The sequence below is a fragment of the Sminthopsis crassicaudata genome, chromosome 4 (assembly GCF_048593235.1).
Source record: "Sminthopsis crassicaudata isolate SCR6 chromosome 4, ASM4859323v1, whole genome shotgun sequence".
Taxonomy (NCBI): Eukaryota; Metazoa; Chordata; class Mammalia; order Dasyuromorphia; family Dasyuridae; genus Sminthopsis; species Sminthopsis crassicaudata.
Window position 1 is genome coordinate 223,699,550 of NC_133620.1, and position 27,581 is coordinate 223,727,130.

Here is a 27,581-nt window from a genome sequence, read left to right on the forward strand (position 1 = left end):
CGCAGGATTTGAATCGGCGGCGTTGTTATTGACGCCATATTGGGGCCGGCGGCTGGTGGGGAGAAGTCTTATAGGGGGGCGGGGGGGAAAGGGAAGCGGTTAGACAAGCCTTTCCTTCAGCTGCCACTGCCGCCGCCGCCGACGTCGCTGCTGCCTCCTTCTAACCATCCCCCCGGCATTTGTCCTAGACCCACCGCACCCTATACCGGCCCTGCCCGGCGAAAGTCGCGTTCCGGCTTCAGATTTCGCAGCGCTCAAAGGGAGACGGACAGGCTGAGAGGAGGGTCCATTGAGCGCGGCGAAAAGACTCGAGCCGGGGCGGGGACCGGGGTCGGAGGCTCCCGGGAGAGCGGGAGCTGAGGAGAGAGGAAGGAAGGCAGGCAGGAAGGAAGGCCCCCAGCGCGAGCCACCCCCTCCCCCCCGACGCCGCCGGCTCTCGTCACCCGGGTCCCCCTCCCCGCAGGTCCGTGCCGCCACTGCTGCTCCCGCCGAGGCGGCGGCGGCGTAGTCCGCGTAGGCTGCCCCTTTCCGCCGCCCGCCCCTAGGGGGTCGCCGGCTCCACTCTCCACCTTTTCTGCGCCCGGCTTCCCTTCGGCCCCGGTCATGGCGTGCGGAGCCACTTTGAAAAGGACTCTGGATTTCGACCCGCTGCTGAGCCCGGCGTCCCCCAAGCGGCGGCGATGTGCGCCATTGTCGGCACCCGCCTCGGCCGCCGCCTCCCCGTCGTCGTCTGCAGCCGCCACCGCCGCCTCCTTCTCGGCCGCCGCCGCCTCACCGCAGAAATACCTCCGGATGGAGCCGTCCCCCTTCGGCGAGGTCTCTTCTCGCCTCACTACAGGTGGGTGCCGAGCCTCCGAGCTCGGAAGAGGGGTGGGGGTAGGGAAAGACCCCTCCCTCCTACTCCCGTCCTATGCGGCTAACATTGGGCGCCTGCTGTGTGCAGAGCCTGACTTTGGGACTAGGTATCGACTGGCGAACTGCGCAGGCCCTCAGGGAGCTTCCATTCCACTTGGAGGCCGGCGGGGAGAGAGTGCGACGAAGGACGGCTTTGGCTGGGGTGGGTGGGGGGATATCTTGTTCCTCCCGCAGCTATGTATAAAGTCCCATGCTTTCGGTAGGGTATTGAGGGTCGTGGGATAGGGGCTGGAGGGAAGCTTGTTTTAATTAGGGTGCCGGAGACAGGGACACAATAGAAATGGCCGTTTGGGCGGCGGGGGAGGGGGGAGCGGTGCGCGGGGGTTTGAGTGGGGAGAGGGGGCTGTGGGAGGAGTGGGAAGGGGAGATCGGGTTTCTTAGGGATAGGGACAGGAATTCAGGTGATGGAGTAGAGTAGAAACAGACTCTGCGGAAACGACTCCTCGAGGGTCTTCTTAGCCCCGACTTGGGAGCCAGAGGATCATTTGGAGCGCCCTCCCTCGGTCGCTGTCTTTCAGTTATTGACTATGGGATCGAGTAGCCCGAGCCCAGGAGGCGTGAGCTCCTCTTCTTTATCGCGCCCAGCCAATTTTCGAGGGGGGAAGAGAGGGCGGTGAAGTCCGGGAGTAGGTGACCCTGGGGAGCGAGACGGGTCTGGCATCAATAACCCACCGAAACGCCGATTCTGCCGAGTCGAAGTCTACTTTACGTATGGCAGGTTCAGCAACAAAGACAATGCTCTTTGGGGGCACTGAATGATAAACCAAACGTGTAGACTTGGAGTCACCCCAAAGTGGCTGTGGAGAATGTGTTTGTGTGTAAAATATTAGCTGTAGTTGGGTAATTAATTGCTTGGATGAGGAAAAGCCTTATCTGGCCAAAAGGTGTTGGGGAATGCACCCGGAGTGTTAGGTAAGAAAGGAATCAACCCCGAGCGCCTCAGGGTATTTTCGTGTTTGGTTTCGAAACTGCTGAAAGTGATTGGGGGTGGGGGGGAATGGCTTTCCTATGTTTTATGCCCCATTCCGATGCTCCCTTATGTGTTCTTTAAAAGCTGCTCTCTTGGCACGCACCATCAACGAATAGGCTTTTGTGGGACAGAGGTGTAAATCGACTTCCTTCCTTTGTATGTAGCTTACTAGCAAAGGTTTTGTGTTGGCCTTTGCTACTTATGACTGGTTTGGTGATTGAGAGATGGTCTAGGAGCCTTTTTTTAGGAATGAGTTAACTAAATGTCTAGTTATTGTCGATTTAGAAAACCTTTGGGAATACCTGGTTTTCTAAATTTGGTATCTTCCATTCTTAGTTGGCTGTCCTAATTATTTCACCTCATTTTAATTTTGCTTATTTTAAGATTGCTTGCAGTTATTTTTAAGGATAACTATAAATTCATAGAGGATCCAAAAGTACTCTTCTCCAATCCCCCATAATCTTTACTTTCCAGTATTTGAAATTATTTCATGCACAAGTAGTTTTTGGCTGTATTTTGCAGATTTTGTTTCAACAATGCTACCAAAATATTTCATCTGAATTGCGATTGCTTTTCTTTGGAAAAATAGTTATCCTGAATTTATGGCTAATAACTTTCATCACAAAGTCACCCAGATATTTTGGTATTTTATAGCAACGAATATGCTTGCAGTTTTGAGTTTTTTTTTTAAATGCTTTTTAGTTTGCCATTTTTAATGAATGTAAATTGAAAATTTATTGGAAGAATCTGTTACTACATAATGCAAATATATTTGAAAAGTTGTAGGCTAATTCAATAAATTCCATTGTCGAAAGGGAAAAATATTTGGAAGTTCAGTATAGTCATTTTTGTTTCTAAAGCCTAAATTTGTTCATGGTAAATAATATTAAACATTTGGTTAATTGATCTGGATCTGTAAGTTCTTTAGAATGGAGGAGAATGCTAATTTTAAACTTGGCAAATGTTAGAATATGTCCACAAAATTGGATTGATATAGTTAGATAGAAACACTTGATTTTTTTTCATACACTTGATATTTTTAAAATATTTCTTGGTGACATCTAGTTGGGGAGTTTGGTCAGAATTTCCCTTATATTTAGAAATTTGAACTAATTCTCTACGCTTTTTTCCCCCCTTGTTAGTGATTAGTTAACTAAGTTGACACTGTCAAGCATCTGAAAATACTTACCTTGAAATGATATGGATTGAAATATTATTGTAATAGTTTTATAAATTATACTTTAGTTAATTTTACATATATAATTAGCAAGATTCTGTATATTACCATAGTTTTGAATAACTTATAATTTAGGTTTGTGCACATTTAGCTATATTCATTAGGCGTGTACTTTTGTAATATTGTCACAATGGGAGCATCTTTGAAAAGTTTCCCCCTTTCGAGTTTAAGGACAAAGAAACAAAGTATTTGGTGCCTAGTTTCTTTTTCTTTATAGTTCTTAGACTAAGAAATTTATTTAAAATACCTGCAATGTGGTACTGTGCTAAGAGCAAAAAATAACCTTGCTCTCCAGGAGCTTACAAATGTGAGGAAGACAATGGTGAAAACAACCAAAAGGAGAGCAAAACCTATAATAACTGGAGATTTGGCTTGGTGTTTTTTTTTTTGTTTTTTTTGTTTTTTTTGTTTGTTTGTTTTTTCCCACTACTTTGACATTGGAAGGGAGTAGAATACATTTGAGAGTTGCCATCTTATATAACAACTTGAATAATTAAATTTTAGTTCTGTGTCCATTTTCCCTTAGTACTTTTCATTCTGGTTTATTATGGGAATGTAGTATGCTATTATGATATTCTTGTATTTTATATAAACACAAAATTAGAGAATACTAGAGTAATTAGTTGTATACTTTAGCACAATCTTGAGACAAAAAGGACTTGAATAATCATATGTTAAAGCTTGTCCATCTGGAAATATCAGGAAGTAATTCATTCTAGGTTTAGTAACTTGTTCTATTGTTCAGAGTTGCCAGCAGCTTCATTCATATTCTTTCAAAAAAGCTAACTTTATATAAGTTAAGATTTGCAAAGCACTTTTCATATTTTCATTTGATCTTCCCAGATGAAACTGAGAAGGGCTTAGTGACAGGCAAGTTCATGTAGTACTTTGCAACACTTTTAGAATAAAAAATACCATGTGTTAACTAAGGGGGGCAGCTAGGTGCCATAGTGGCACTGTATGGAAGCTATAGTCAGGAAAATTCATTTTTCTGAGTTCAAATATGACCTTAGGCACTTATTAGCTGTGTGAACCTGGGCAAGTCACTTCATCCTGTTGGCTTTAAAATGAGTTGGAGGAGCAAATTACAAACCATTCCAATATCTTTGTCAAGAAAACCTCAAATAGGGTTACAGTCAAAGAAGAGCAACAATAAGTAAGAGAAAAAGTGAGATAGGTAATTAAATGTACATCACTATGGATGCTAGTATATTTTGTTATCATGTTAAAATATTTACTTTCCTAATAATTGTACTACCACCACAAAATTATTAAGGAATTGTGGAACTTTGGAGCTAGAAAGATTTTCAGTTCACCCTCCTCATTTTATGAATAAGGAAACTGAGGATGCATAGTTATTGTCAAAACTAGGATCAGATTTCAGGATTGGGTGGAAGAGAAGAGAGTACTACTTTGACTCTAAAGAACTGAATTTGAGTCTTATCCTTAACAGCCGCCTCTGTGACCCCGGGCAAAAAAATTAATCATCTCAATTTCTTTATCTGTGAAAAAAAAGGCTTGGACTAGCCACTAGATCTCCCAAGATTCCTTCTAGCTTTTGTAGTGTAGTCTGGTTGTAGATATAACATTCTTAATGCTTTAACATTCATTAAACCTTCATGTGTAGGAACATTGTTTAGATAATGGAAAAGATACAAAGATTAGGTAAGAATTCATACCTCTGTGGTACTCAAGTAGGCAAATATGAGAGATAATTGTAATACACAATATTACATAAAAGTATTTGTTGCAAAACAGTGTTATATGAGGTCTAGTGAAGAAAGTCTTGTTATTTATAAGACAGATATTATTGTTACTATTGTTTCAGTTTTAAGTATTAGATGTTTTAGGAGTTCATCAAATGGATTAGGTGATCTTAAAATTTTTATAAAACATTATCAGTTGGAAATTTGCCTCTAATTGGACATTACAGCTTCTGGATAGCGATGAGCTATCCTATATAGGTTGTTTATCATACTTGTTTTCAAATTGAAACACCAGCTGGCTTAAATGAAACACAAGTGGTTCTAGGCAAAGAAATGAGATATATTGGAAAAGGATGGAATCCCACATCAGATGTAATTTATATTGAACAGAAACATTTTAATTTGTGGTTAAGTGACAGCTCTAATGTCACTTCTAATTTCTTAATGCATTTGGCAACTAAACTATGTTTAATAATCTCTTTGTGCTTCGGACTTTGGATGTACTTTTTTTGTTTTTAAAAGTTTTCACTATCTTCAAATTGCGTGTTGAAATGTGCTTGTGAAACTTTTTGCTTGATGTTGAATGGTAGGGGGAAAAATCCCTTTGCATGATTAAATGACTAGGGTCTCTTAGACTTGTGGATTTAAAGTGTTAGAAATACAAGTACCTGTGCCACTTGCCATGTGTACAGTGCTCTTGTGTTTTTTTTGTTTGTTTGTTTTTAATAAAGCCTCCTTTATCTTCAACTTAAAAATGCAGAGATGAAGGAAAGGGTCTATTGATGTGGTGGTATTAGAATTTGAAATGTTGGGGGGGGGAACTAACTATTAATCCAGGTTGGGTGTGGGTGGGTGGGTGTGTATGATGAATATACAGTAAGTTTCTTTGCAATTGATTTAGCAAATGTGTAATTTGAGTGGTAGGATCTTAGTATATATTTAGAATGGAAGGACTTAAGGGCATCTAGTTCAAACCCTTTATTTCTTAGACTAGGAAGGGCACCTGGAGAAGTTACAGATCCACATCGGAAATAGATGATACCCTCTGCTGCACAAGAGCTTGGGTTCAAAGTTTTGCCCTTTAGCTTGAATGATTTTTCTAGTCTTTTAATTCCTCACCAGTAAGATGAGGAATTCCTGGTGTATGATAGGTTTCTTTTGAATGTGTATGATGACTTCAATTTCAGTGTTCTTTCTCCTAGATTATGCTTTTCTATAAGATATGAAGATAAGTTTCCATTTGTGATTTCATGCTTCAGTTTTGTGTGTTGTGGTATGTACTTGTTAATATTCTAAGAGATTCATTGAACACCCATTTTGAGGCTTTAAAATAATGAAAGTTCTGACTTGAGAAATCACTTGCAGAGCACTTGTATTTTTAGGGGAAGCAGAAAAGTAGCCCTGAAATAAGTTAGATGCTAGAGTACCAGAGAGAGGAAGTATGGTACAATAGAAAGAACATTGGATTTAGAATCATAAGCCCTAGGTTCATCTCCACAGTCACTTAACTTATGTCACCTTGGGTAAGTCAGTTTAAGTTTTGCTTCTTTCTTCAGAGCTTTTTAATGTTATTTTGTTTTTACATTAATTTCCAAATATATCCTTCCGTTTCCTATTCAAAACAATACAAATCAATGGGCAAGATAGCAGGTCAAGCAAAATGAACACTTCTGCTAAAGCTGACATTTGCAATAGACAAGTGTAGTTTACTACCTTTGCCATAAAGGAAGGGGAAATGTGTTTTGTTTTGTTTTTTCACCTTTTTTTAGGGGCTAAGGTTAGCCATGTAAGATTCCTAAGATCTAGTACCTTCCTTGAGGTACTAGATAAATGATTATTGTATCTGACTTGTAACCTGAGATTTACTTTCCAATTTTGCCACTTGGCCTACAAGGTAATTGTAATTGTAAACTACTTTTAAACTATGGCATAGAACAGAGGCCTTAATACTCCTTAGTTCCAAATTGGGAAATAATGAACAAAGTAGATATAGAACCAGATATACATAATGTTAATAATGAGGTTTTCTATGTCAGAATGTGACACACACACATATATTTGTGTCAAATATATGATTTAGCAATCTCAGTTTCTATTAGTTTGATACCATTGGTAAAGACAACCCTTTCCTCATCTTTATTATCTAACAATATGCATATGGTACTTAATTGTAATTGGTTGCAAGAACATATCTATCTTTTAAAAGTGCTTGGGAAAGTGTACTTTAAAAATGTTAAGCCATTTAGGAAGATGATGATAAAGATAGATAGAAACTTGTAACAGGAAACCAAATTGATGTTTGCTCCATATAGCTTCAAATTTGAGAAGCTTGTCATATCAATAGAATGGAAGCTTATGGACAGCAAGCAAACTATAGATTTGTATACTCAGTGCTTAGCTGAGGATACATTCATATACATACATTCATACACTATACGAAGTGCTTTTTGTGTAGGAAAAGGTTGAAGAACTTACAGCACATATTGATCAGAGATTGTTTACTAAAGTAGACCAAGCCTATTAGGCCTCAGCTTTGGCTTCTCCAGAATCACGTGATTTTAGATAAGGCCTAAACAACATTCCATTGTCCAACATGGCCAAAGAAGCAATAGCTCACCTTGTCTAATACATTCCACTGACCAACTAGGAGTACAGTAGACTTGGGTGACCAATCACAACATATAAGGGTGGGATTTTGGAGGTTCTTTGTCTGAAATGTATAAAAGCTGTAAGCATTTTCAAGGGTCTGGCCTTATCCTGCTGTGAATTTGGCTCATAGACCAGGATGGGGTCTGCTTCTCGAGATTCTAATAATTCTTCTTTCTATGAGTGATCTCTGAGTAGTTAATTTGGGTAGGTCTTCTTGTCCCAAACATTTTGTTTTCTGAAATTTCTAAAATAATTGAATGATTCCAAAAGTAGAAAGGATGTCCGTCAGTGGTTTTCATCCATAAGTAACTGCTAGTCTCAACATTTCAGCTTTTTACAACTTTCAAAGGGTAGAAAACTAAGACATGTTTATGTTCTTTTATTTTGGGGGAAAAAATAGACAAGGAAACTTAAAAATAGCATTTATCTGATCCTAAGACTTTTATTTCTTAGTTTGGGATCTTGTGTATCAGATGGTAATTGAATATGCCTAGATATTAGATATAGTTAGTATGCATGTACATATGATATGTATTGTAAATGTAAAATTGTAGAGCTGAGTAGGGAATTTAACTGTCTTATCAGCCTTTAATCCCTTCCCCCCTTTTAATGAAGAAACAATAATTCCTAAATGATGTTCTGCCCTCCCTTCTTCCCTCTATGACACACATCAGGTGTCATAGCTTTAAAATACCTATGCTCTTAAAAGTGATTTTTTTTTTCTCTTGCACCTCTGAACCCCTCCCAAGATAGCTTGGTTTACTTAGATTTCTTAAGGACTAGGTCTTAAACCAAAACCAATCTGATTCTAATTGGCCATAAAAAATAAATCCTAGGCCAGGCCCTATTTGGTCATTGTTTGAGTCCTGATTGACTTATTTTGAATGTAAATGGCTGTGATGACTCTGTTAGCACTCTGGGTACCTTAGAATCAGCTGGAGTCAGGATAAGCAAAAGTCCTTAGTCAAGTCAAAAAATCTTAGTCTTAGTCAAAAGTCAAGGGGGATGGCCCTGTAGGATCTCTACGACCTCTCTGCCCAGAAGTGACCCTGGCTAGTCTTACTACACCCCCCTCCTCCCTCCTACAATTTTCTGTATACATCAAATGATTGGGCCAGCCAGGATAGTGGGAAGGGCCATTTTCCAAGCATATTCTTACAGTATTGTCCAATTGGTAATTAGCCTTTAGTGCTTGATTGTTCTGACCTCTATGCATTAACTCAAGAGTTAACAGCCCTTTACAAATAGCAGTCATTTCTGCATTGGCCAGAAACCCTGAGGGTCTTCCCCTCCCTGATTCATTCATTTATTCATTTATTTTGATTTGGAGGAAGTGGGGGTTGGTGAAAGAGTAGATTCTTTTCCTCTATTGATATTTATTCTTAATTATTGAATGAAGTCTCAGTCAAACTGACATCTCTTGAAGACCAGTTCATCCAGTGCTATCTCTAGTAATCCTGATTTCTATCTAGCCACTGAAATCTATTATCTGGTTCACTTGCTGATTTTTCATGGTGGCTTTTGAGAAAACAGGACAAACAACAATCTGCCTAATTCTATATCTTTCTCTGTCTTTGTGTCTTGTCTCCATCTTTTTCTTCCTTACACCTTGCTCTTGGTTGGAAACGACTCATGGTAATAATAATGATAATTTTAAAAAACAATGGAATGCCACAGTATCGGTATATATGTTGTTTTAAGGTAACACTAGCATGTACATGAAGAGTGGCTTTGCTTTAATTATTATAGGTCTTCATTTTTATATTAATCTTCCTGTAGACTTTTATTAATTCTCATTACAGAAAGGTAATCCTTAAAATATTTTCATCTGGGTGTTCATGTTTTTAAAAGGCAATGGACAAAGATTGGGTTTGGTTCCAAAGGGCTAGTGATGAAACACATTTTCCCCAGAGATGGTAGTATGAATACAAAGTGTTTGCATGTCCTGAGTGATGTGGTTATTGTGATTATTTTTGCTTAACTTTGTTTCTTTGTAACAAAGGATTGGGGGGGGGGTTGAGTTACTGGGGAAAGATTGATATAAAAATCAAAATCACCTTAAAAGAATGGGAAAGTAACTAGGTTTTTATTATAATTAAACCCTAGTGAAATTAAGTGATGCAATTGGTATGTGAACTTTAGAGATTTAATACCAATTTGGACATTTGTTGTTTAATTTGAATAACACTTTAAATTACTTAAATCTAAATGCTCATTCTATAAAGTTATTGTTAATTTGTTTTGAAACTAAGTGAGATTTTGACCCAGGTTTTTGAATTGTTCTTGAACTGTTTTCCTAGTTTTGACAAATTGAATTGCCGGTTTAATATTCTAGGGGATATTTATCCACCTCATTATATATTGTTGGCACTTCTATTAACAGTTCATAAGAATGGGGCAGCTAGGTGGCTCAGAGGATAGAGCACCAGCCTTGGATTCAGGACCGGAGTTCAAATGTGGTCTCAGATACTTAACACTTCCTAGTTGTGTGACCCTGGGCAAGTCACTTAACCCCAGCCTGGGGGGGGGTATTAGGATAGATATACTGGCTGAATTTTTTCCCTGAGGCAGTTGGGGTTAAGTGACTGAATAATTCTTGAAAAAAAGAACTGGTTCCTAAAATGGTCATGATTGGGGCTTATTGACGATATTTTAGGTTAATCCTTAGTTTTAAGATTTTAATCTCAATTAAAAAAAAAACTTACCCTAAATCTTATTACTATTTCCATAATAACACTTCTTCTCTCCATTTACAGTTAAACAATTCTAATTCAGGGCTCTTATCACTCTTGCCTGGATAAAGATTCTAATTCATCTCCCTGCCTCAAATCTCCCATTTTCAATCCATGTTCAACCAAATCACTTCCTTCCACTCAATCTCTTTGTTGTTTATTTGTTTCAGTCCTGTTTGTCTTTTTGAACTCATTTGGAATTTTCTTGGCAAAGATACTGTAGTGGCTTGCCATTTTCTTTTCCATGTTCAAGCACTTGACTAATGGAGAAACTGAAGCAAATAGGGTGAAAGGAGTTGCCCCGGGGTCACACAGCTAAGAAATGTTTGAGGTGTGGTTTTTCTTATTTAAAACACTCAATTTTGGTTAAGGAAAAGCAACACCAGTAAAACTACATTAGAGATCAGACATAATATATAGTCTGCAACCATATGAAAAATATTTTCTGCCACTTTGTTATTACACACCACCTGGTTTTTTAAGTCTCATCTAAAGTCATAGTGTACCCTCATCAGAGAAGCTGTTGTGCTCTATGAGCTCAAAAGAAAAGTAAGGTAACACAGAGTTAGAGTACACCCCAAATGTTCATAAGGGATTATTTGTGTCTGACCTGTAGCAGAACATTCCAAACTCATATTGGTTTGATCAATCAGATACACTAACTTAATTCTAACATAGTGTTGACATTTTACTCCTCTTTGAAAAAAGGACAACCAACTAAAGTTATAACACCTACAAGAAGCCTTTTCCCATTATATGTTCTCTTATATTTCCAATTTTTCCTGTACATATATATTATTTGTATATAGTTTCTTTCCTATTGTCATCCAAACTGTGTGCTTTTGGAGATCAAGAATTTCTTAGTATAGTGTCTACTAAATGCTTGAATTGACATGACTACATACTCCTTTCTATGTTTATAGTCTTTTTAAAAAAAAAAATTCCTCATCTCTGTCTTCTCTCATGCTTACCCATGTTCATTAATCATATTGTCCTTTTTATTGCTCAGGATGCTCTTTCCCATCTCTGCATTTGAATTAGCTGTTCCCTCATTACCTCTTGTGTCTTGTAGAAAAGATCCTTTCAAGGATAAATATTTCAGGCTCCTTGAAGGCAATCAATCCACCCAGTACACAAAGAAATTTTTGAATGATTTAAAATTAATTTTTCTTTTAACAAAATATTTTTTGATTCATACATTTTTCTGTCAGTTTAGCTTTTCCTCTTCCTGCCTGAATTCTCCCTTGTGACAAAAACAATTAAGCAACAGTGTACTGGTACCTTATCTGACTAAAATATTCTGATTAGTTCCTGCTTTCTGTCATTAAGAGTATGCTTCTGTAACAAGGGGAAATTTTTTTTTTTTTTAGTTTATTATTTACATCAACTTCATCTTTTTATTGACAATATTATGTGTTGTGTTGGTTTCTTTTGGCTACACTTATTTGCATTCTAAATTGTTTTGGCAATCTCAAGATTTTTTCATCAGTCATTGTGCAATAATTTTTATTATGTTCCAAATAGTTTTTTTTTTTAAAGTCATTCTTCGATCTTTAATGGATCTACTTTTCTTTGCTATCACAAAGAATATTTTGATTTATAGTGACAATAGTTTCTGTTTGACTTATTTTCTTTAAAAATAATCTTTCTAATTGCAAATTGGAGGAATTAAGGAGAGGGGAGAGAAAATTGGGTTTTGTAATTTTAGTCTAGGTCCTTCATTTTTTGCATGTTTTTTAAATTTTTGTTGGAATTGGAATAAAACAAAATATTAATTGTAACAAAAAAAAGTTCTTCCAACATTCATCTTTATAAAATATTCAGTTTCAAATTTTTATCCTTCCCTCCCCAATACAGAAAACAATTTGATATAGATTTTTTTCCACATTGGTCATATTGTGAAAAGAGATTCAGAGCAAAAAGAAATAAAAACATGAGAGAGAAAAAGTGAAAATAGTATTTGACCCATATTCAGACTCCATAGTTCTTTCTCTGGATGTGGACAACATATTACTGTGTACAATGTTCTCCTAATTCTCCTCACTTCACAGTTATCAGTTCATGTAAGTCTTTCCAGGTTTTCCTAAAATCTGCCTGTTTATTAGTTCTTGTGGGAACCATAAATTAAAAATTAAATTAAATAAAATTAAATAAATTAAATAAATAATAAAATTTAAAAAAACAAATATATCATATATATATTATATATTAAATATACATATATTTAATATAAATATACATTTATATATAATTATTTATATATATAATATAATATGTTATATTTATATATAATATAAATATAAAAAATAAATAAAATTAAATAAATTAAAAATAAAATAACCATAAATTGTTAAATCATTCCCCATTTGATGGGCATCTCTTCAATTTTTAATGCTTTGCCAATACAAAAAGAGCTGCTATAAATATTTTTGTAAATGTAGTCGTTTTTATGATCTCTTAGGGATACAGACCTAGTAGTGATATTGCTGAATTTGCTGGATTAAAGACCATGAACAGTTCATAGCTCTTTGGACATAGATCCAACTGGCTTTCTCATCACAACTTTATCAGTAGTACACTCAGTATTCAAATTTTCCCATATATTGAGGAGTTTGATTTTTAAAGGACTGTTTAAAGAACAGTATGATAAGTGTCTGAGGCCTCAACTGAACTCAAGTCCTCCTGATTCCAGGACTGGTGCTCTTATCTACTGGACCATCTAGCTGTCCTTGACAGGCATTCTTCAATAAAGTCTGACACTGATAATTGAGGAAAATCTTTGTCCATTAACCTTTAAAAGCTTCAGCAGAATTAACCTACAAGTAAAGGTTGCTTTCATTAAAAAAAAAAATTATTAAAAATAACAAAATGTCATAGGAATTTAATAGTTAATTGCTGGTTGAATATACTAATAGCTTATTAGAAACTGCTGCCACAATTCTCTTGATAGAATAAATATTAATAACTTGAGAATAGCAGAATAAGGATCACTTTTTTTTTCTCCTTTTTCTGAGGCTGGGGTTAAGTGACTTGCCCAGGGTCACACAGCTAGGAAGTGTCAAGTGTCTGAGATCAGATTTGAACTCTGGTCCTCCTGAATTCAAGGCTGGTGCTCTATCCAGTGTGCCACCTAGCTGCCCCCATCACATTGTTTTTATATTTTGTTTCACAGGAGCTGCCAAGGTTAGTGAAAGAATGGGAGTTAGAAAAAGCAGTTGGCCTTTCATAAGAGGGTAATGCTTGATAGACAGACCTAGTTTACAACAATTTGACATACTTAACTACTGTCTCATGCATTTCATTTCTTAGAAGAGTTCTTTAAAACAATCCTGATGATTTTTTTTTTTTGTGGTGGTGGTTTTTTGTTTTTTAAGAATTGTAAATTCAGAGGGGAAAACAGTCTTCATACATAGAAAAGAATGCTAGTGGAACCACACACATAATTTTCTTAGTGATTTACTCAATGGTTTTTCTCTAACCTTCATCCTATTGTTTAGTGTGTTTTTTTTCCCCCAATGAACATGTATGGATTAAAAAGAAATGTCATATCTCTAATTTCTGAAATACAAGAATATAAATATTACTTATTAGATCCTACAGTAAGGTTGAACTTGAAATAAAACTCATTTCAGAATTGTGTTTCATTTGGGTTGTAGCTTTTTGGTTGCAGGATATCAGATATTAGTCATTTTTAGGTGCTTTATATATTTGGGATCATAGGACTTAAAGAGTTGTAATTTATTTAGGACTGTTATATAGGCTTTTCTTAGAAAACTAGCTTTTTAAAACAAAATAGAACTTGTCAAATAGGTTGTTGGCTATCTTTTTTTTCATGGGAAACTTTTAACAGCCTCATTTTTCCTTTAGGAGTAAAGTGTAATAGTGAGCCCTGTATGATTTTTATATAGGCAAAACTGGATGTGGAACCAAAGTAATCCTTTTCATTTTAATACTTAAAACTAAGGTATAAAGTAAGTGACTCATTTAATAGGTTTTAATATCTTTTTCTTTGGGGGATTAGCATATATATTTTTCCATTCCTAGAAAGAGGGTACTGATAGACGTAGTTTTATCACCTAGTTCTTCCTTGTGCTAAAAATAAAAAAAGTGACCTGCTTATTCTCTATTCCTTGGTTGAAGGTGAAGGGTAGTTTATTTGGAAAAAAAATTTTAATGGAAAAATGAATGCATCATTTTCTGTAAGGATTAACCAGAAGACCTTTTAAGATAATAAAGAAGTTGCAAAGGAATGATCTTGTCAAATTAAAGTTGAATAAAATAGACTAGCAATAATAATCATAAACCCAAACACTGTATTGAAGAATTTGGAAAACTACCTGCATAAAATATATTTGTGCTAGGGAATATTAATTTGGGGGATTGTGATCTCATCAACTTTAAAACTGAGTCTAAGATTGTCTTTTTTTAGCCTACCTCTATTCCCCTTCCCTTGTGAGTGTAAAATTGGGATATGGTTAATACATTTGGTTCTTTGCTATAGAGGATAAATACTAACTTTAAATTTCCATTCTCATTTTGAAACAATGTAATATTCTTAATTTCACACACATACATTCAGTTGAACTCTTAATAAAAGAAAAAGCATGTAACAAAAGCCAACCAATCATTCTATATAAGTCTCTACATCTCTTTATTGAGAAGTAAATTGATATGTGTCTTTACCAATATTCCAGGACTGACATTGTTCATTATAGTTCATAGTTCTATTGCCACTTTTAATTCTTGGCATCACTTTATACAAGTCTGAATTCCTTTTCTTAATTTAACATTCATATATGCCATAATTTTGAAGAGAAATTTCATTTAAAAAAAAGTATTTGCTAGTTGAGAGTGTTAAAGTGAAGAGATTTTCATTCCTCTATTTTTCCTTTCCTTTTTTCTTTTAGTTATTGTCAATAAGAGTTCTATGATTATAAATGACCTGTCCTTTGACAGTGTCATTTTGGGAGATTTTATATATATATATATATATATATATATATGTATATGTATATCCCTAATAGTGTCAAAGTAGGAATAATTCAGTGTCCATTTGTTCAGTTATTTAGTTTTGCTGGGTATGAGGTTAGATAGGCCTTAATGTACATTTCTCATATTTCAAGCATTTTTGAATATAGTTGGTATTTTAGGATAAATGAAAATTCTATTATAAACTAAATGATCTTGAAAAAGTGACTTGGGTAAGGTGGATAATGTTTTGTTAGACTACAGGCAATAGTAATTTATTTTTAAAATTAAACCTGGCAAAGGAAGGATTTATGCTAGAATGTATGATTTAACATTTAACTGTTAATGATAACAGTAGAAATAAAAAAGGCCTTCAATAAGACAAGAAAAAAGGAACAAGCAAAGATTGTGAAAAGGCAGTGTTTTTTTTTTTTTGTTTGTTTTGGTTTTTTTGGTTGGTTGGTTTTTTTTGCACACAGATGTGATTGGTCTCCTTGGAAAACCCTATAGAATCAACAAAAACCATTCTAGGTAGAATATGAAATTTACAGAAACTCCTTTAGAATGCAAGTGAAGGTAAGTGAAATACAAAAACTCTTTTAAAAATATTATTCTTCTTTCTTTCATCACCTCCCTCCTTCCCAAGACAGCAGGCAATCCAATAATAGATTAAAAACATGCAATTCTCTTAAACATATTTATTTTTATTAAGTTGTATATTAAGAAAAATTGGACAAAAAGGGGAAAGAAAACAATGAGGGGAAAAAACATACAAACTAAAAAAAGGTTGAAAATACTGTGCTTCAAACCATATTCAGTCATTAATGTTGTCTCTCTTTGGCCATTCATGTCTATTGACAGTGCCTTGAATCACTGTACTGTTGAGAAGACCCAAGTCCATCCTATTTTATCATCACATAATCTTGTTACTATGTACAATGTTCTCCTGGTTCTGCTCACTACACTCAGCATTAGTTCAGAGAGGTCTGTCCAAACTTTTCTGAAATCAGCCTGCTTCTTATAACAGTATTGTTCCATTACATTCATATAACATAACTTAGCCTAACTGATGGGTATCCATTTAAATTATCACTTTCTTACCACAGTAAAAAGAGCCACTAAAAATAAACTAATTTTCAAGGGCTGAGACACAGTGCAAAAGGTAGAATAAAAATATTTCAGGGGGAAATTTAAATTGCTTTAAGATTTTGATTGTAAGATAGTTTGGGGTGATCTAAAAATTTGACCACACAGGAGTGGGGCTGAAGTAGGGTGGAAAGGAATGTTTTTGTGATTTTTGTGGAGGTGATGCCCCAGGAGGCCAAGTTACCTGAACAGCCTCTTCAGATGAAATATGAATATCAATATGAAATGTTGAAATATGAAAATTAGTGAGAAAGATGGGTTGAGGAAGAAAACTGAATTAAATATATACTGAACTCATTCAAGGAAGAGAGGTTCAAAAGTTAAGACAAAAAAGGACCTAAGTAAGATGACAATTTATATATAGCATGGTGACATAGCTGGTGTGGATGGTTTAGAGAGAAGGAAGGAATGAGAAGTCAGCACTGGAGAGAATTGGCAAGCTGTGAAGGTTTTCCTTGAGGAGTGATTTATAATATCTAATATTATCTAATTTCTAATATTATGGTCCCACTCCTGGTGGTGGTATCTCTTAGACCCTTTAAAGAATGAGTCTGTGAAGTCAAAGCTGTTTTCATAATACCAAGATGCTATTTACCTATTAAAATGCTCCTCTCTTTTCCAGCTAAGTATCTGAATCCGACTGGATTTTCTTCATAAACTTCAACTAAAATAACATTGCAACAGATGGTATGCGGAAGCAAATATGAGAATCTAGCTGTCTGTTAAAGCCAGACGTTAGAGTTATAAAAATATGCAAAACAATGCCAGTATTCACATTTTTGAAGTTAATTTTCATTAAAAATTGTTAGTACGTAATGTGTTTTAAAATTTCAATTTGGTAAATATAAATATTTCAACAGATATAACCTACATTAACCTACATAAACAAAATAGTTATAGCGCATATAGAACTTTTTGGGGTCTATAGAATGTAAAGGGGTTCTGAGACCAAAAAGTTTAAGAACCTCTGCTTAATAGAAAAAATAGGTTTTGGTTACAAGAACCAGAAATTGGAAAGAATATAAGGAGGAAGAGATCTAAGATAAATAGTGGAATTAGTTATCAATAGCAAAATCTTAACCTGAGCTAGGCAAACAGAAGGGTATTTTTCTTTTCTTTCTTTCTATACTCATTGGGTTTTCCAAAGACAGGATACTTATTAGTTACAGGAAGAGAAAATGAGTAAAAGAAGGTAAATAATTGACTAAATTTTGTGTTTAAAAATCTTAGCCAAAAAAGATTCCTGCAAGTTATTTTCTTTTTTTGGTTTAGTCTTTTTCCTCTCTCCTTTCCTTCCTTCCTTTGCCTTTTCTCTTCTCAGTTAAATTGGAAAGTTGTTTATTATATACCCAGACACAGTCCAACTTTTTAACCTATTAGCTTCTATAGTTCCCAATGACTTAAGTGCTGCATGAATGCTATCTCTCTCCTTTTGTTCTCCCCCTTCTTGCATAATACAGTGTGGAAACCATTCTCTTTCTCCCTTTCCCAACAATCCTTCTTTCTCACTAGTCTCAGCACTTGGCTTACAGAAATAAGAACCAAGCTAGAAACTGAGTTTGGGAAAGACAGGGAATGGATAGGTGGAAGGGAGGAAGTTGGTTCCAGGAAGTAGGAGAAAAGGGGGGGCGGAGGAAACTCTACAGATTTCGTCTCTATTTGCTCCTCTTTGCATCTGATGAAACTGGAAAGGAAAAATGGGATCTAATTGCTAATTTTTTAGATTCTTTTTGCTATCTTGTTTTTATGCTGAGTATTTCTTAGGGACTTTTGGTTTCTGGCTGATCTTTTTTTTTTTTTTTTTTTTTTTTTTAACTAGTCTCATTTTTTGTGGTTTAAAATATTAAATATGACCTCTTTAAGACCAGAAATCAAAACACAGTAAGATGTCTTTGCCATTTAGCCAAAAATGTCTTTGGTCAAGTGCTGTTATTCCCCACTTACTCACTTTAGGGAGAAGAATATCTTGGATTATCTGAAGTCACACTGAATTACATAATTTGTCTGGAGAACTGACATTATAATATTATATTAATTTGTACGCACATTATGATATCGCTTTCTAACTATGATTTGTACAATTACTAGATTCACTAGTATTAAATTTTTAAAAGGCATTGGACAAAGATTCTAGCAAATGCAGTGCTAAATTTACTAAATCTAGTACTACATTTACTAGAAATTCAGCCCATTAGGATGAGACTTGACATACACAACTAACATCAAAGGAGCTTTGACCTTTTTCTTTTTCTTTGTGTTTCTGAAAATAGGTACTTAACTAGTTAATACCACTGATTTTGGCATTACCATTTGGTCACAATGAAGTAAAACTGACTAGCTTTGAACCAAAAAAAATTCTACTTTACTAATAGGAAAAACAATATTGCTTATTTTGAATTAGTAGGTATAGAGACTACTCAGATCAATCAGACATCCTGATTTGACTTATTTGAGGCAGTCAGGGTTAATTGATTTTTTTTTTCCCCCCAAAGCTATACAGCTAGTGTCTGAGACTGGATTTGAACTCAGGTCCTCTTGACTCTATCCATTGCACCAACTAAGGTTCCCCAATTGAGAAGCATAAGCTCTGGATAGTTGTCTTTGTTGTTTTTGTTGATCATTATGAAGGTAGAAGTACTACTGTACTGTAATAACTTGGAAGGAAGTCTCCTTCCTAGAAAAGAAATCAGATTTTGGTTAATTTTGTTTTTTTGTTGTTACAGAGCTGATATGGACTGATAAATCAAGTCATTACATAATTCTAGCATCAGTGCATTTCAAAGTATTAAATGAGGTCTAATTAACATTTTTATGCTGTATTAGAAACAGAAACAATGCCATCCCAAGAGCCCTTTTGGTGTGTGTGTGTTTGTTTTTTAACATTGAATACATGTTTGAATTGACTAATAGAATTTGTACTAGTTTTTATTATGGGAGATAATTTTTTGGTATTGTAGAATATCATCAGAACCATAATTTTTGTTTGGCATTGTAACTTTTTTGATTTTTGAAATCTTGCTTGAGTTTTGTGAAACTAATGGAAAATGATAATACTAAAGAAATTGCCTTTATGGTAAAGGAGTGAGAGTAGATAAGCTAAAGAGCTGTGAACCAGCTCTTTTGATCTTTTCTAACAAATTTTTCATTGGTCTGAATTATGCATATTATCAAAGATACATTCACAAAACAAGGTTTTATTAAAGCACCAGGAGTATGTAGGACATGGGGGATACAAAGACCCAAACAGTCCCACCTTTTAGGGAACCCTCTATACTTTAGACTGAGGATGTTTTTAAGTCCATAAAAGTAATTAAGGAGGCCAAGGAAACCAAATTTATCAGTAGTTCTGAATTATTATTTATTTTTTAAAGGAAGACATCTTCATGCCTTCCATGTTAATAATATGGCATGGCTTTCCTATAATAGGACATTCACTCAAGTTAAACCTGGAAAAGGTAGAATTCAAGAGAAAATCATTCAGAAATGTAGACCACACAAGTTAAGTTAATCCAACTTAAAACGGTAGCCTATGTAAGGGAAGACTAATAATGTTAATAAGGCTAGATTTTTTTTTAAATTCTGGAGGTCTTAGGGAACTATCAAATGTGAACCAGAGTAGTGGTCAGATATTTCGATTTAGAGGAATATATAAATAACATAATTTGGCAGTTGTGGGAATGGAATTGAAGTAAGGATACCAATTAGGGTGATGATTGTGTGAGTTGGAGAAAGATAAAAGCAAAGTTGGGAACTGATTGACTATTAGGGTGGAGGGAGGGAGGATATTAGGGAGGGAGAATGAAGACTTGAAGGAAGACTCAGGTTTGATAGGAAGTATAAGTGGTAACTTAAACAGAAACAAAATAAGTTAGGAAAAAGGGAAAGAATGTTTTGATTTCAGCATGAATAACTAAGTAAATATAGGATTGTTATTTTGTGTGCAAGATTGGTCTCAGGAATATTGTTAAAATGCTTTAACAAGGATTATTTGGAATTGCTTTAGTACTGGAAGGAACCTAACAGATAATTACAACTTTGAGGTCCAGGAATATAAAAGATGATTTACCCCCAAGTCATACAACTAGTTAAAGTCAGATGTGAGACTAGATGTAACATTAAATTCTTTTTGCTAAACACATGGAAAAACAATTTTTAAAATTCATTCTTTTTTTTTTTTGATGTTGAGTTCTAAATTCTATTCACTCTTTCTCTTCCCCCAAAGTAAACAATCTGATATAGGTTATATATGCACAATTATGTAAAATATTTTCATATTAGTCATTTTGTTTAAGAAAAAGTGAAGATTTTGATTCTTTGGTCTTTTCAAATGGCATCAGTTTCAAGGCAAGTAGCAATTTTTATCATGAATCATTTGGGATTGTCTTGGATCCTTGTATTACTGAAGTTATTTACAGTTGTTCCAGATGTAACATTTCTTGATTCCCTTTCTAATGTTCTATATACACTAGTGGTTTTCAAACTTTTTGGTCTCAGGCTCCCTCGAAACTCTTAAATTAATTATTGATGAATCCCCCAAAGAATTTTTGTTTATATGGATTATCTCTCACAAACTTACTTACTTATTACTCACAAACTCAAAACAGGTTACTATTATAAAATCCCCCAAGGATCTCCTGGACCTCAAAGGTTTCCTGAATTAGACTAGTTCCTGTTCTATGTACATAAGCTGATCCGTTCTAATCTAATAAACTAATCCTAGGAAAACAGGATAAGCAAGCTTGTTAGATTTGTTTGTATATAAAATAGGATTAAATTTTAAGTGAGTAGGTTCTCTGCATTAGACATTTTATTTGGGGGACTTAGGCTTTGTTTTTTCATATGATTGTTTATTCCCCTATTGTTTTAGGAAGAGAGGGATGGAGGGGCAGGTAGGATGAAGGATTGATTGGTTTATTAAGCATCTAATAGGTGCCCAGTGCTACAAATACTTGTTATCCTTACTACCATCCTGAGAGATGTTATCCTCATTTTAGAGAAGAGAAAATTTAGAGATAAAGTGATTTGCCTTAAAGTCAGTCATACAGCTATTTTCAGAATCTGAGGCAGCCTTTGAATTCAGATCTTACTAACTTCAGATCTAGCTCCCTGTCAAGTCTCACATAAATCAAGGTAAATAAATAGATGAGAAAGGAAATTTCCACATCCCCTCCCCCTACTTTGACCAGAAATGTAAAGCCCAGCAAAGGTAAAGAATTGTTCAAGGTTAAAGATGTTCTAAGAAACAGGCAATAGAATTCAGGTTTTCTGACTTTTGAATCTATTCATTCCACTGTACCATGCTATTTTCAAGGTATTATTTCTGGATGTTGCTAGCTCAAACTCATTTAGCCATTTGTTGAATAAGTGATTTTGTCACATCTTTTGATAGTTGGAGGAAATCCCTTTGTCAAAGTGGTGTTTAGGGTAATGACATGGACATTGAGGGGACCAAACACAGATACATACTAGAAACCTGATGAGATTTTTCTGAGTATGCTTTCTTGCCTAATTTTTACCCTTATAAAATGTTTTATTTTAGAACAAATTCTGTACAACATAAAACAAGAGTATAAACGTATGCAGAAGAGAAGACATTTAGAAACTAGCTTCCAACAGACAGATGCTTGCTGTTCTTCTGATTCACAGCCACATGCATTTCTCCTCAATGGACCAGCTTCTCCAGGTGAGTGTAGTCAAAACTTGACTGGCCTTTCCCCATCCCCAATTTCTTAAAAAACAAACAAACAAAAAAACATTGCTATTTGATTGTTCTGTTTTACTGATTAGTACAACAGTACTTTTTAGTAGTTATATAGCTTGGTTTGCCAACCTTCCTTCCTAAGTATCCAGAAACAGATGCTGGGTTACTATCAAACATGTTATAGAAGTAGTTTCTTGGAAAGGGTAGGATTAAAATTGGTTAGTCCAGTTTGGATGACTGCCTTGGCTTGGTGTGAGGCCTAGGAATAAAATAAAGGTAGGAGGAAAAGTCATTTTGTTTGACAGTTTTGAATTAAGAGTTGCTAAGGGGAGTGATCAATATGAACCAGTAGACCTGATGATTTTTCAGGCTTTTTTTTTTTTTTTTTTTTAATTTTAAACTGATTTGTAATGAGTGAGTTGGAAAGAAATTAACATTTATTTCTATATGTGTGTTGAATGTTTTCTTGTGACATAGCGCCTTAGTGAATCATGAAGCTAAGTGATTTGCTGAAGGTTAAAAACTAGCATGCTCTGCACAGTACTGACTGAAGAATGCTTTTATCAGTAAGTTGGAAAGTGAGATGCTCAATGTAACATTTTTTTCTAATAGTGAGTTATAAGATTTAATTTGGAGTCAGGTTCTTTATACCTTTCTAATTCAGGGAATTGTTTGAGATGGCTTAAGGATTTTGAATTGAATTTTTTGTTTGAGTGAATGATTATTTTTAAAGAATGGAGACTTTAGTCACATTAGTATACTATAATTTGCTTAATCATTCCCCAATTTATAGGCATCTCCTCAGTTTTCTGTTTTTTGCACATAAACAGCTACGATAAATAATTTTTGTGCATATGAATCCTTTTCATTTGACTTTTGTAATATAACCCTAGAAGCAGTGTTGCTGGATCCAAAGTATATGCATAATTTAATAGCCTTTGGGGCACAATTCCAAATTTCTTTCTAGAATGGCTGGATTAGTTCACAGAACCACATACTTATTTTTCTTATTTCCTTTGGCATATTTTCCTTTTTGGTCACTTTAACAGTGACCAAACACTTTTAACACTTTATAAATAATGCCTGCTCTTGGTTTTAGATAGATGCTCCTTATTTTGATGAAACATTCATTCCTATACTTTGGTGTTTTTTTGTTTTTTTGTTTTTAAACAAATGGCTTGCATGTTCTGCATCTATTAAATACTGTGAGTTTTGCTGTTTTTAAAATTTTATTGATATAATCAATTATTCTTACAGTTTGCCTAATATTGAACTAGCTCTGCATTCTGGTATAATCCAATCTGGTCATAGTATAAAATCTTTGAGATAATGCTGTAATTTTTCCTTTAAAAAAAAAAAGGCAAAAAAAGTTGACCTCAATTTGTTGGTTGACAACTCAAAGATTCATAATAGAAAATGCTGTTCACATTCACAAGGAGCGATAATATTTCTACTTACTGTTTTTCTTTCTCCTGGTGTTCGTTTTTGTTTTGATTCTTGGATAGCATAACTAATGTGGAAATGTTCATGCATGTACAAATATATGATTTGGGGGAGGAGGGAAAAAGGGAGGAGGAAATTTCAGGAAAGTGTTGAGAGGGAATATGGTTCCTGAAGTCCGGAGGACCCGAATTCAAATGTGGCCTAAGACACTTAACTCTTACTACCTTTGGGGACCTTAGACAAGTCAACTGCCTTACACAGGGACACAGTGAATGGTAATTGAAAAAATTGCATGTAATTGAAAAAAAGAAAATACTGGGGTTGGTGGGGTGGAAATTGGACTAATCTTTCTTTTGAGTCTTCCTTGTATTAAGACAATATTTGTCAGAGAAGGAATTTGATATAGAACTCATTTATTTTTTTTAAACAGTTTATATAATATTAGATTTAATTGTTTGGTAGAATTGTAAATTCATCTGCTTCTGTTTTTTTCTTGGAACTCAATTTATTCCTTATCCAATTTATTTTTCTAAGTTGGTGTTAAGTATTCTAAATTTGTATTTTTTAAAAATTCTATTTCATTTAGATTGTTGGTTTGATTGGCAAATATTGGGCAAAATAGTTCCTATAATTGTTGTATTTTCGTTGCCTGTGAATTCATTTGTTTTCAATACTGATTTTATTCATTTTTAATTTTTATTTTTTTTAAAACCTTTCAAATTCATTAATGTGTTTTGTTTTATTTTTGCTTTTTGGCTGCATGCCCATTTTGTACATCTAATCTGTTTAAAGAGAAATTTTCTTGTAAGCATTGTTTTGGTTGTATCTCACATTTTGATATACTGTCTCATTGTTAACATCTTTAATGAAATTGTTCTATGCTTTGTTCTTTAGTTCACTCACTTTTTAGGATTATTTAGTTATCAAAAACTCTATTGAATATAATTTTTATTGCATTATGATCCAAATTTGTTAGATGTCTGTCATATAACTTAACATTTTTGTTTAGCTCAACTTTTTTTGCTTTAGTTAGATTTATATAGATTTGAGAGGGGTAGATTAGGATCCCACTAGTATTCTTTATTGTTTCCTTCTGTAATTTTCTAACATTTGTTTCAAGAATTTGGATGCTATGCCATTTGTTGCATTTGTTCATTATTGATATTCATTATTTATGGTACCTTTTTAGCAAAATGTAGTTTTGCTGTTTATCTCTTATCTTTGTCTGAGATCCCGATTGCCCCTTCTGCCTTTTCTTCAGCTGAAACGGGATTTTGTGTATGTTTTGTTTCATGTATTTCTTACGGGATTCTGAATTCTTAATTTCATTTTGCATTCTCCTATTTTGTAAAGTTCGTCATATTCAGTTAGGATTGCTAACTTTTTCTTATACTTTTTTATCCTCAACTCGTGAATCTCTTTTGCTTCTGGTCTTGGGCTTTCTTAATCTACTCTCCTTCTCTTTCTCCCCCACTACACTTTTTCCTCTTACTTTCTTATTGGGTGTTTGAATTTCTTTACCAAAACTGTGTATTCTTTTTGAACCAGTACAGATGTGAGGTTTTGAGTGACTATTCGTTGCCCCCCTTCCATTGTATAAACTTTTATATCCTATTTTATGTGAAGTAATTTCCCGTTTTTCTCTCTTCCCCCCCCTTTCCCTGTTCATTCTTTTCCACTCTTCCATTTTTCAGATTATTCCAGTATTATACAATCACATCCAAGTTTTGTTTAATTTTGTCATTTCAATTATGTCTGACCCTTTGACTTCATTTGGGGTTTTCTTGGCAATAGAGTAGTTTGCTATTTTTCCAGCTCATTTGACAGCTGAGGAACTAAGGTAAACTGGGTGAAGTGATATTATCTATTGCCTTTGAGAATATCATGTTCTAAGCCCTATGTATGTTTCTTCATGGTAGTGAATGTGAAATGGTATATGATCTTGAGAGTTTCATAGTATTTATTTATTTTTGCTACTTAAAAAATTTTCTGTTTTGGAAGTTTGGGATTTGGACTTTCTGATTCTTTTGGAGTTTTATTTGGGGGTTTCTTTTGAGAGATTAGTGATGGATTCTTTTGATTCCTATTCTTAAGTATTTGTTTTTGTTTTTTAGTTTCTTGAACGATATTTACCTTTGCTTCTGGATTTCATGAGAGAAATTCTCAATTTATTTTCTAGATCAATTGTTTTTCATATGAAATAAAATTATCTAGAATGAAATCTTTAATGGCTTAAAAAAAATTGGAACTTGAGAGACCCTCAAAGTTGTTGAGTATTAATTAGTCCAAAAAATGGTTAACACAACAACTATGCTGGCAACTGGTTAGAACCAAGGCCGCCTTAAGGTTCTATTTGTGGTTGTGGTTCTGAATTGTATTTTTTTTTTTTTTTTCATACGTTATATGTAGGCACTTCATCTGCAGCATCATCACCATTAAAAAAAGAACAGCCCCTATTTACTCTAAGGCAGGTTGGGATGATCTGTGAACGTTTGCTAAAAGAACGTGAAGAAAAGGTTCGTGAAGAGTATGAAGAAATATTGACCACGAAACTTGCAGGTATGTCTTGTAATGTTTTCCTTATTCAGCATATGCTCTCTTGGCTCTGGAAAACACTTCATTCATTGGCACTTTCTAAATTGCTTATAGAAAATCTTTTTTAAAAAAAAAATAGCATACAGATCTGTAGAAAATGAGGTAAAAGCCTGCTTTTTTGATTTTTTCGTAACAGTAATGACTAATGCCAATCTATAACTATTTAAATTTTTTTTGGAAAAATATGATTTAAAATATTGTTTACACAGATTGTGGTTTATATTTACATTCAGGCTTATAGAAAATATTTATTTAAATTGTCATAGATGATTTAGAAACATTAGCATTCAGAGAAAAACCTTAAGTTCTCTAGTCCTATTTTTCAGAGAAGAAATCTTACTTAGGCTGAGAGGGGTTACTTGCCCAACCCATATGACTTGCTCAAGTCCTTGTTTACAACATGATGTTTTCCATGATGGCATATTACCACTATATATTTATTAGAAAAAATTATATTTTGATATTTAGAATTGTTACATCACAAGATTTGGTCAAAGGGAGGAAAAGATGGGGGGAAATATTGACCTGGGAAGGCTCACTTTATAAATTATTACAAGTTTGACACATTTACTTCTTAATCTGTTTATAGAACAATATGACGCATTTGTGAAATTTACGCATGATCAGATAATGCGACGATATGGAGAACAGCCTGCTAGTTGTAAGTATTTGGATATTTTAATTTAAAACAATTTGTATGATTTGGTTTTTAATATTTATTTCTGGGGTAGGGGTTGATGGGTATGTTTATTATAGATATTGTGTAAAATTACCAGTGTTATTGGAGAAAACATTTCTATTAATTTTCTTCTTTTTTCCTCAGATGTTTCATGAATCACGTTTCCTGCATTTGTGGGCTGCCCAGTTCCCTGTTGAGTTGTTGCAAGTGGTCCCAGTTAAGACTTGCAGCAATGCCATATTTCTCCCCTTCCCCCTGTGAACGCAGGTTATTTCAAGCTTTTGTCAGTGGCAACCACTCTTAGGCAGCAACTGATTTTGGAGTGCTCCCTGATGTCAATACCATCTGGATGTGGACTGTTGCTACCTGTATTAATACCAGTGGCCTCATTTGCTGTATCATTACAATTTGGCTTCTTATGTTAATGATATGTTTGAAAAAGATTAAAACTGGTGTTCTAGAAAATGCCCTTCATTGGTTGTGTAAATAAAACTGTAGAATGACACTTCGGATTGAAGTTAGTGTGGTTTTGATAACTGTGCACTACAACCAACCTGTAATCGTCATTAATAACTTAGAATGTAATCCCAGGACAATTAAGCAAATAGCCCACAGTACTATCTGTGAAATATAGTGAAGGAGAGCATTTCTGTATTCCAGGACTTTGGGGTTGGGGTAGTTAAGAATGGGTTTATATGATTTCTTGTTTTGTAGTTTTTATTTATTCTATCAGTCTTTAACAAATGTTTATTGCTGCATTTTTTTTTTTTCAGTGTATCATTGTTTTACTGCCCTTGTAGTACTGGAATTTAGTTGGAAAAATAAAACATTTACTTCTAA

At 34.7% G+C, this 27,581-nt stretch overlaps 1 protein-coding gene across 2 annotated transcripts; it reads left to right on the forward strand.

The window, feature by feature from the left end:
- AKIRIN2 (akirin 2) lies at positions 1-27,581 on the forward strand. 2 transcript variants are annotated; one of them, XM_074310325.1, is made up of 5 exons: positions 1-838; positions 21,863-22,006; positions 25,877-26,026; positions 26,652-26,723; positions 26,886-27,581. In XM_074310325.1, the coding sequence occupies exons 1-5, from the start codon at positions 604-606 to the stop codon at positions 26,894-26,896; spliced, it is 612 nt and encodes a 203-aa protein (XP_074166426.1). In that variant the 5' UTR covers positions 1-603; the 3' UTR covers positions 26,897-27,581. The 2 variants fall into 2 exon arrangements, with proteins under 2 accessions (XP_074166426.1, XP_074166425.1); XM_074310324.1 differs by having other exon boundaries at positions 31-838; positions 25,877-26,054; positions 26,620-26,723.

Excerpts from the sequence above, each read along its gene's own strand:
- AKIRIN2 (XM_074310324.1), top strand. The coding sequence starts at position 604 with ATGGCGTGCGGAGCCACTTTGAAAAGGACTCTGGATTTCGACCCGCTG. Across the intron at positions 22,007-25,876 it reads CAATGGACCAGCTTCTCCAG|GCACTTCATCTGCAGCATCA; the intron begins GTGAGTGTAGTC and ends CGTTATATGTAG. Across the intron at positions 26,055-26,619 it reads TGTAATGTTTTCCTTATTCA|TTTGACACATTTACTTCTTA; the intron begins GCATATGCTCTC and ends AATTATTACAAG.